The sequence below is a fragment of the Herpailurus yagouaroundi genome, unplaced genomic scaffold (genome assembly GCF_014898765.1).
Source record: "Herpailurus yagouaroundi ecotype Mexico unplaced genomic scaffold, PumYag 201, whole genome shotgun sequence".
Lineage (NCBI taxonomy): Eukaryota > Metazoa > Chordata > Mammalia > Carnivora > Felidae > Herpailurus > Herpailurus yagouaroundi.
This window is the reverse complement of record NW_024412432.1, coordinates 6,708,712-6,718,456: the sequence shown is the minus strand read 5'-3', so window position 1 is coordinate 6,718,456 and position 9,745 is coordinate 6,708,712. Positions and strand designations below refer to the sequence as shown.

The 9,745-nt window shown below is 34.9% G+C and overlaps 1 protein-coding gene across 2 annotated transcripts in view; it reads right to left on the bottom strand.

The window, feature by feature from the left end:
• Positions 1 to 845: 845 nt before the first annotated feature.
• The window catches only part of GKAP1 (G kinase anchoring protein 1), an 86,091-nt gene continuing 77,191 nt past the window's right edge, over positions 846 to 9,745 (bottom strand). For both annotated transcript variants that reach the window (XM_040450306.1, XM_040450305.1), the window contains 4 exons: positions 8,556 to 8,619; positions 4,472 to 4,542; positions 3,361 to 3,438; positions 846 to 1,168 (listed from right to left, as the gene is read on the bottom strand). In XM_040450306.1, the coding sequence (XP_040306240.1) occupies positions 1,121 to 1,168; positions 3,361 to 3,438; positions 4,472 to 4,542; positions 8,556 to 8,619 (261 nt within the window). In that variant the 3' untranslated portion in view covers positions 846 to 1,120. The remainder of the gene's footprint in view (positions 1,169 to 3,360; positions 3,439 to 4,471; positions 4,543 to 8,555; positions 8,620 to 9,745) is intronic.

The following is a 9,745-nucleotide window of genomic DNA, read 5'->3' as shown; positions in this document are numbered from 1 at the left end:
TCTATTTGGGGGCTTATGAGGTCTGATGGTACCTATTCTTCATCAAAGGTAAAATTAGTAAAGGTAAAACTATCTTAAAAGGCTTTACCACTTTATTAAATAATTATCCAGTATCTATTCTGTGCCACACAAAGGACTAAGTGCTAGGAATATAGGGAGAAATAAGAAGTCCCAATTCTTTGCAAGGTTCATTTAGCCTCATGTTAGAAGCCAGACATAAAAGCAATGATGACATTATTTTTTTCTTCAAAAAAAAGAAAAAAAGGAGGCCAACACCAGTATTTATGTATTCATCTCTGATGTAAAACAAACAAGCAAAAAACCTCTGTATTTTTAGGAATCATATTTGTGTTTCACTGACTACACTAAAAAAAGAAAAACATCAATTCCACAAACCACTTATCACTCTAGTGATTGATGATACCAGTGAAAGATCTCTCATTCACTCCTCCAACTTCAACACTCTATTCTCAGTGTGTCATATTTTTGTCCTCAAGACATACTGTTCTTTAAACAAATATTTCAGCACAGATTTTGCTCCCTCTGCCTGGAATGCCTCCCGGCAAATTTACAGAATAGAGATCCACCCTGCAGAAACTAGCTCATGCAAGTGTTCTCAATTTCCAAACAATGTGCTATCAACGTTCTAGTCACTCTAATGCATACGTATTTTTCTGTCGTCCCCAGCTTTGATGCCCACTGGAGGGTATCCACCACTTTTCACTCATTTTGTATGTCCTGTAGAGTTTAGCATGCACAAAGTGCTGAGTAAATGGTCATTGAACTTCAACAATCCAATTAATACTACTTTCACACCGTTTCTGAAATTTAAAAACTCAAACATATTAGTGGAAGAGTAAATTTTATTGACTGATGAAAAACTAAAGTGATAAGAAGTATGGATAGTAAACAATAATCAGTGAATTCTGCTGGAATTCTATTTTTCTTCTTTTCACTTTAAGCCAAAAGGACATAAAATTATAGACTGTTAGTGAGCTAATCACTTTAAGTTTCTTCAACAAAAACTGCATAGTTTAGCAGTTGCACAGCATTAAATATATACATTTTTGCAAAACCCTGAAAGTGTTAATTTTTGTGTTGACCTCAAAGGCTAATGCAATCACCTACACTGGTCGGATTCAGAGTTTCTTTTCCCTTTTCTGCCACCCTGTAAAGAAAAATAGGGCAAATTATTTAGGAAGTACCATTTTGGGGGCATTTTCATTTTAAGAATAAATGAGACCAAAGGCATTTTTGAGTATGAGAAGGAAACATTTTTTTTTTTTAGTTTGTTGCAAATCTGAATGTGCAGACCACTAAATTATTTTTATAAGGTTATTTTTTTGCAAATGGTTAAAGCGGGTTGTATGAAGTAGTTACTTCTACTTGAACTAGTTTAGACTTAGTAAGACTACCAATATTTTTTAGACCTCATTTGGACTGTCCCAGGTTTTTTTAAAAGTGCAATTTTTGATCACTTCTAAAATAAATAATTTGCTCCATATGATCTGCAAATCTGGTAATTCAGTTATTACCTTCTTGGATAATTCAATTTTTAATTCAAGTTAGTCTTGTTCATATTAGCATCAGAAACCTGATTTTGTTCATCATCAGGTTGAAAAGAAGACTATACTTTTCATATTGCTCAGTGATATACATGAATCTGTATTTAATTTGCTCCAAATGAAACTCCGTCTATGGTGTTTGATTTGAGCCAAGCAAAGAGGTAGGAGCTTAAAATATAAGAAGTATTTTACATTCATTATTTTTAACGTATCATTTTCTGCCTGACTCTGATTTAAAAAGCAAATACTCATTGTAAAAATACAGAAAGTACAAATGTGCAAAGAGGAAAATTAAAATCATCCTGAACTATTCTACCCCTCATTTTAACCACAAAATAATGGTTCCTTACAATAATTTTACAGTTTTCTTCTCCATTTTTATAAATTATGGCAATGATGCCTAAATTTAGTTGATCAACAGAATCACCTAAGTGGTGATATTTTAAAAACTCTGAAGTCTAGACTTTGTCCCAGATCCGTTTATTTATGATTACTAGAAATGGGCTCAACAATCTGTAATTCAAAAAGTTCCCAAGTGATTCTGATGGTCAGCCAGGTTTAGGAACCAGTACTTGGCTGTGGTTAAAGTGGTCAGAGGCCCATGGAATCCAGACCCATTTACTAGTGTTGGCAGCTATTCTCTGTTGCTTTCATCCTTGTTCTGCCTATAACTTCCCTCCTAGTGGTCAAAAACATTTCTTAATCAATCTTTTAAATAAAAAAATCAAGTATGAGAATGTCATGATTCATTCCTGACCAAATAAAAGTTATGCACAGATTTGTCCAGAGAAAAAAAAACGTATGAAGAGGTTATGTGGGACTTGAGATGTGTAATGCCATGTATTAAAAATAAAATTTATTTCCTGTAGCAGGAAAATACAAATACACTTACTAAAAGCTTTCCTCAAAGTAGATACCCACTATGCATAGGTACCAATGTCACATAGCTTAAAACTCTTACCTTGCTTTTCCACAAGATTACAAAAAAAAACCCACACACAAAATGATCAATGGATCAATGATATGACTTTTTCAAAGTCTCCCAGGCAAAGGGAATTCTTCCGGGAATGATGAGATGTCAAACCTGGGGCTGTTACAACTTCTACGTTCTCCAGGCCAACAGTGGTGGCTTTCAAACCTTTTTGACTATGACTCCCCACATTAATTAACACATTTTATATCATGACTTAGACACACATACATAAAATGCTTTATGTATGTGTGTGTGTATACACACACACATACATATACACATATACTGAAACAAATAACTGATTTTTTTACTGCTTTGTCCAGAAAAAAATGCTGAATGCCAGGTGTAAATGCAGAAGAAATAACAGAATTAGAAAAATCACCATCAATGGATGCTAAAACCATTTAGTAAAAAGAAAAGGATATTCACACAATCTCCAAGTATCACTTCACATATTTATTAACTATAAAGGGAAAAGATATCTTTACAATAAAGATATCTAGGAGAAACTGCTGTACCCATGTGATCAAATTTATATAATAGGACAAATGTCATTATGTACCTTCCCTCGATATGATTCACTGGCACATATGCCACATCACATACCAAGGATTTTTCTGAATTTAGTTAGTACTGTAAATACCAATATCTAGAATGACCCTAACATTTTCTAAAGTGTAAATGATATGTCCAATAATAACATTATTAATATGTTTGGCGAATAGATTTTAGACTGAATAAAATAGTACTTTATTCTCACACAGTATCTATCCCAAGTGTATTATTTGTGATGAGAACACTTTCGAAATTAGAAACGCATACCTGGTATTTGGCTAGTTCTGCTTGTAATACTTTCACTTTCGATCTTTCTTGTTCTAATGCAGCATGAAGTGAAGTCACCTAAAACCAAACATTCAATTTAAAAAAGACTTCGTGTCTTCAGGCAAATACTCTTAATTCTTAACACTTACTCCCGGGGATGAATTTGACTACTAGATGACTAGGGATCACAGGAGAACCACCTTCCCACCACTGAGCACACACACAATTTCAATTAGGCATTTTACTCAGTTGTCTATTAAAAGTAGACAGGAGGGGCGCCTGGGTGGTGCAGTTGGTTAAGCGTCCGACTTCGGCTCAGGTCATGATCTCATGGTTCGTGAGTTTGAGCCCCGCGTTGGGCTCTGGCTGGGCTGATGGCTCAGAGCCTGGAGCCTGTTTCCGATTCTGTGTCTCCCTCTCTCTCTGCCCCTCCCCCGTTCATGCTCTGTCTCTCTCTGTCCCAAAAATAAATAAACGTTGAAAAAAAAAAATTTGAAAATAAAAGTAGACAGGAGAAGCTCAATATTCCAAGAGAAAATGACAAAGTAAGGATGGGAAAGGATGAAAGTCACGGTTCATGACTGGGTAAGTTCTACCTGCCCTTTTTATCTCTATATTTAGAGTTGGCATCAACTGAAATACAACCTTATCCTCCCTTACTCTTCAGGACACACCTAACTTTCTCAGCATGAAAAACAGACTCTTCATCCATCTGCTATTACATAATAATAAAAAAGTGTAATTTATTTTTTTTTATTTAAAAAAAAATTTTTTTTAACGTTTATTTATTTTTGAGACAGAGAGAGACAGAGTATGAACGGGGGAGGGTCATAGAGATAGAGGGAGACACAGAATCTGAAACAGGCTCCAGGCTCTGAGCTGTCAGCACAGAGCCCGACGCGGGGCTTGAACTCACGAACTGCGAGATCATGACCCGAGCTGAAGTCGGACGCTTAACTGACTGAGCCACCCAGGCGCCCCTAAGTGTAATTTATATCACTTTACTGCAGTGTTGATGGGCTGTATTTTTGTTTAATCAAGTTTCATAATTTAGGACTAAAGTGTAATAGCTTAAGGAAACCAGTCCTGTATATTCCACAGTTTTTCTTACCTGTATAGTTAGCTCATTCTTGATACTTTGTGATTCATCAACTTGCAGCAGTATTTCTGCTTTATCTTTCACTGACAAGAAAGGAAAAACAGCAGTGTAATGTTTTCAGTCACTCAAACACTTGAATAATACTTTAGTGAACCAAGACAGCAGTGCAATTGGGCAAAGATTTGTCCTTGTACTGAATCAATGTATTCCTTAGTTCTATATAGCTCTTATTTTTCACTGGTAAATTCTAATCATTATTATTACTATAGCCGTTTTTCTTGGAAATTTTACATTTTCTGTGGTGTTAAAATATTAATTGTAAAGGTATCTTGAAAGATTAATTTTTTCCAACTATACTACAGAGAACAAGGGCATAAACAATTTCTCAAAGGGATAAAACAAATACTTTGACTAGTCTTACAGCAAGATTTTAAAAACAACGTAGAATGTTTTTGTTTGTTTTGTTTTGTCAAATTGTCAGGGCGAGCAGTACTGTAAGGCCCACAAAAATGATTTTTATCTGACTGTTCATATCAATACAGCACAGTCAAATAAATGTAGCTCATATGATCATAACTGATTACATAAGCCGGTGGACTTTTAGAACTATTCCTTTGTTGAGAAGTTTTCCCTCTTTGGGGAAGCACGAGCTCTACATTTTGGTGCCAAGGTTTCCTAAGCCTTAAAAATCCCCACATGGCTAACAACTCCTTAACCCATGGTAATGGCCAATGCATGAAAAACTAACTCCTGAACTCTGAAAACAAGCTAGGAGAAACCGAACAGGTAAGACTGTAATAAATTTAGTGAAGGAGGAAAAGATCAACTACATGAGTACTGATATCACCACAGCTCTACCAATATAACACTGTAATTAAAATGTATTTTTTATAGTTTAATGAAGGTGAGACACTGCATCAAGAAACAAATCATAGGCTCTCAAGATTCAATTTGGTAATTTTTTTTTAATTTAAGCAATCTCTACACCCAACGTGGGGCTCAAACCCATGACCTTGAGATTAAGAGTTGCACGCTCTTCTGTCTGAGCCAGCCCAGGTGCCCTTCAATCTGGGAATTTTTATGTATTATGTTTTCTACTCCCCAATCCCCAGAATTACACACACTCACTGAGAACTAATAATTTTTAATAATTACGTAATATTTCAATTATAGTCAGTTTTATAATAATATGCTTGTTTTGAAAACACAAATTTGTTTCACTGAGATTACTGTATTGGGGAACAACTTGAACATAACGCGAACTTTACATTTGCTTGAGCATTATTTCACGAACACAGAAAACTGCACCCATGGACACACCTCAAATATCTCTCAGCTATCTCCATTCCCTGAGTGTTCAGAACTATACCAACTTTCCATCCTTCCACTGCTTCACAGTAAACACAACCTGCAGACCTTCTGAAACCTATTTTCTCAAGCAAATTTCAGGTCTTTCAGGTAAAGTGCCATACTTATTATAGTATTTGTGTTTAACCATTTTAACATGTATAAAACTGTGTTACTGTTTTAATTAGATTCCTATCTTTTTTTTGTAACACGTCTCTGATGAAGTTTTTTGACTGTTGTGTACTCCTAATCCCATTCCCCCATAATCCCTGTGGTTTTGTGTACTTAGGCAGAAATTGGTGATTGTTAGGAACATATGTTGCATTATAATAGAACTGACTGTATTTACATTCACATTATAAATTTTTTTTTAATGTTTGTTTATTTCTGAGACAGAGAGAGACGGAGCATGAGTGGGGGAGGGGTAGAGAGAGAGGGAGACACAGAATCTGAAGCAGGCTCCAGGCTCTGAGCTGTCAGCACAGAGCCCGAGGCAGGGCTCGAACTCATGAACCCTGAGATCACGATATGAGTAGAAATCAGAAGCTCAACCGACTGAGCCACCCAGGCACTCCTACATTTACATTATAAATGCTAGAGTATGTATGCTCTAATGTACTCTATTTTTCATGTAATGGTGCTATATAAAATTCTTCTATTTGGATTTTTTAAAAAGTAATCTCAGGCACCTGGGTGGCTCACTCAGTTAAGCCTCTGACTCTTGGTTTGGGCTCAGGTCATGATCATGTGGTTTGTGAGTTCAAGCCCCACATGGGCTCTGAGCTGACAGTGTGGAGCCTGCTTGGGATCTCTCTCTCTCTGCCCCTCCCTGCTCTCTGCCTCTCTCGAAATAAATAAATTTTAAAAAATTAAAAACATAATAATCTCTACATCCAATGTGGGGTTCAAACTCATGACCTTGGGTTCAAGAGTTGCATGCTCTCCTGTCGGAGCCAGCCAGGTGACCTCATTTGGATTTTTTTATAGCATGGACACTGAAGTCATTTACTGGTAGCCATTTTAAATGAGAGAAAGCTTTTATCATTTAACTTTCTTACTTTTCATAAATGTTTCTCTAAATAGAAATATTACTTTCTTTTTTACATATTTAAAAATCATGCATCCAATGTCCAATGATACCCTTAATTTCTTTAATTAGAAATGCAGCTCAGAGGGGTGCCTGGATGGCTCAGTTGGTTGAGTGTCGGACTTCAGCTCAGGTCACAATCTCATGGTTTGTAGGTTTGAGCCCTGCGTCAGGCTCTGTCCTGACAACTCAGAGCCTGGAGCCTGCTTTGGATTCTGTGTCTCCCTCTCTCTCTGTCCCTTCCCTGCTCATGCTCTCTCTCTCTCTCACAAATGAATAAACATTAACAAAAATTTTTAATAAAAAAAAAAGAAATACAGCTTATAAACAATTACTTTATTTTCATAATTTTATTAAATGATCTGCACAGAACTCAGTAACATGCACAGATCTAAAGTGATTTCAGAATGTTGGTATCTAATTGTGCAAATAATACCTTTCCCCATTATTCTTTAACTTCCATTTCATCATAGTTAAGCTGTATAAATTATATTACAAAAAACAGTAAAGTTATAAAACAGTAAGCTTGAATCTATTTCAACACTATATATTCTGTTCAATTGAACATAATTTCTGGTTTTTACTCATACTGTTTTGATAACTGTTTTTTAACATAGTTTAAATTTTGACTAGACAATTACACTCCCAGGATCTTCAATTTCTGTTATCTTGCTTATTCTTCAAGGTGAGTTTCACCATTTCTTGAACACTATACAGTACTCATAAGAGATCTATTTGGTTTATCACTGACATTAACAGGGAAAACTGTTTATAGGCCTTAATTTTGTCTGTTCAGAAGATTTTCTCTTATTCATATCTTTCTATATGTCTTTTATTATTTATAATTTCTTTTGCATAAGCTTCATATTAAAAACTTAACACACAGGGGCGCCTGGGTGGCTCAGTTCATGATCTCATGGTTCATGAGTCCGAGCCCCACGTCAGGCTCTGTGCTGACAGCTCAGTGCCTGGAGCCTGCTTCGGATTCTGTGTCTCCCTCTCTCTGCTCCTCCCCCACTCATGTGTGCATGCTCTCTCTCTCTCCCCGCTCTCTCAAAAATAAATAAAGCTTAAAAAAAATTTAAAAACTTAACACACACTTCCTTTTCTGTTATGAGTGGAAAATCTTCATAGAACTTTCAAGGTAAGTATCATTAGGTATACGTAATCAGGAGTGCAACTGATGTGGGGAGGGGCTTCACATAGCATCTACTTTACTAATCTGATTATTTCTAATCATTTTTGAGTGATTTCCTTGGCTTCCTGCTGGTGAACTACTGCCAAAGTTTAGAGTGGCAACAAAAGTATAAGGAGTTGGGGAGAAGGGGAGAAAGAAAACCCAAAATAATAAGCATTCTCCTCTAATAATTAAAAAGAGAATCTTAAGCAAGGTCTATTCTTATTTTCCTGCTGAATGTAGTCCAGTACTTTAGAAGAACGGAAATTTCAAGCTTTCTCTTACCCAAATAGTCATAAACCTGTATAATACTAAGGTGCTGTAAGAGTGACTTGTAATAATAAAATTATCAGAATCAATTCAATTTGTATCACTCTGAGAAAATTTTTAATTTTGTTGAGTTAATAAATCATATATCTTGAAAAATTATCTTCAAATATTTTTTAAGGTTAACTTTTAATTCTAAAAACACACAAATCACTTACTTTCACCTTCCTGAAGCATTTTCAATAACTGTGCATTTCTTGCCTTTACTTCTTTATACTTTGCCTAATAGTCAAAGAAAAAAGATTTAATTTTTTAAAAGTAAATAATGTAATTAATGATTTACTATGAATTATGAAGTTATGAATTCTAGGCTTGCTGAAAGACAGGAATTACTTTTGAAAGAAGAAAATGTATTCATAACTGTCTACTCCTAAATTAAATCCCTGGTACAATAACAGAAATTAATGTTATAGGATATTGAAAAATCAAGAAGAGAGAGGTAAAACTGGACAAAATTTGGGACTAAATTTTCCTGGAGTCTTTCTCTTTTTTTCCTTAAATAAAATCCTTACACAATTCAAAATAATTAGGTAAAAACAAAGAAAAATGATTCACAGCTCTAGACCAAGACTGTCCAGTACTATACTAGAACTTTCTGTATCTGTTCTATACCTGCCACTGTCCAAAATGTGGCTACTAAACTACTGAAAAAGTGCCTAGGTACACTCACATAGTGGTTACTCAATTGTACAGTGCAGTACTATGTCTTCTCACTTACTATTTCACTAACTATATATTGTTAAAGTAAATTTGGATGGTATGAATTAATAATTTACTGAAATACCTTCCAATTCTTTTTCTATTTTTCTAAATGACTTAGCTTCTTATACTACATAATGGCACAATTATATACTTATGAACAAGAGGAACTGTGTTCCCACATTAACATCTTTATTCCAGGGAATTTGCCCACTCCACTACACTTATTCAACATATCTTAAATGGACTTAATTATTTATAAATATTTAACATATTAGTACATTAGACATAACACTAGACATAACAAGAGATCAGCGAAAGAAAGCAGATCAGTATAAGAAACTTGTCACTTCTTCTCTTAACATGTACAGAAGTACATGTAAGTACAGAAGTTACCGATTCAAAAATCTTTCTTATAAAACATATTTAATGTATTTTAAATCAAGTTCAATAAAGATAAAAATGGCTTTTACTAAATACTCTTCAGTAAATTGCTGATAACAAACCAGTAATGATAGTAATAACTGCAGTCAATACATCGAACAGAAGTAAATACCACAGTAAATATAAAAGGAATAGAACTTCTGAGAATCTTAGAAATGAATGAGGGCAGTAAGTCAGATGGACACATGGAAATATGAAGGGGAAA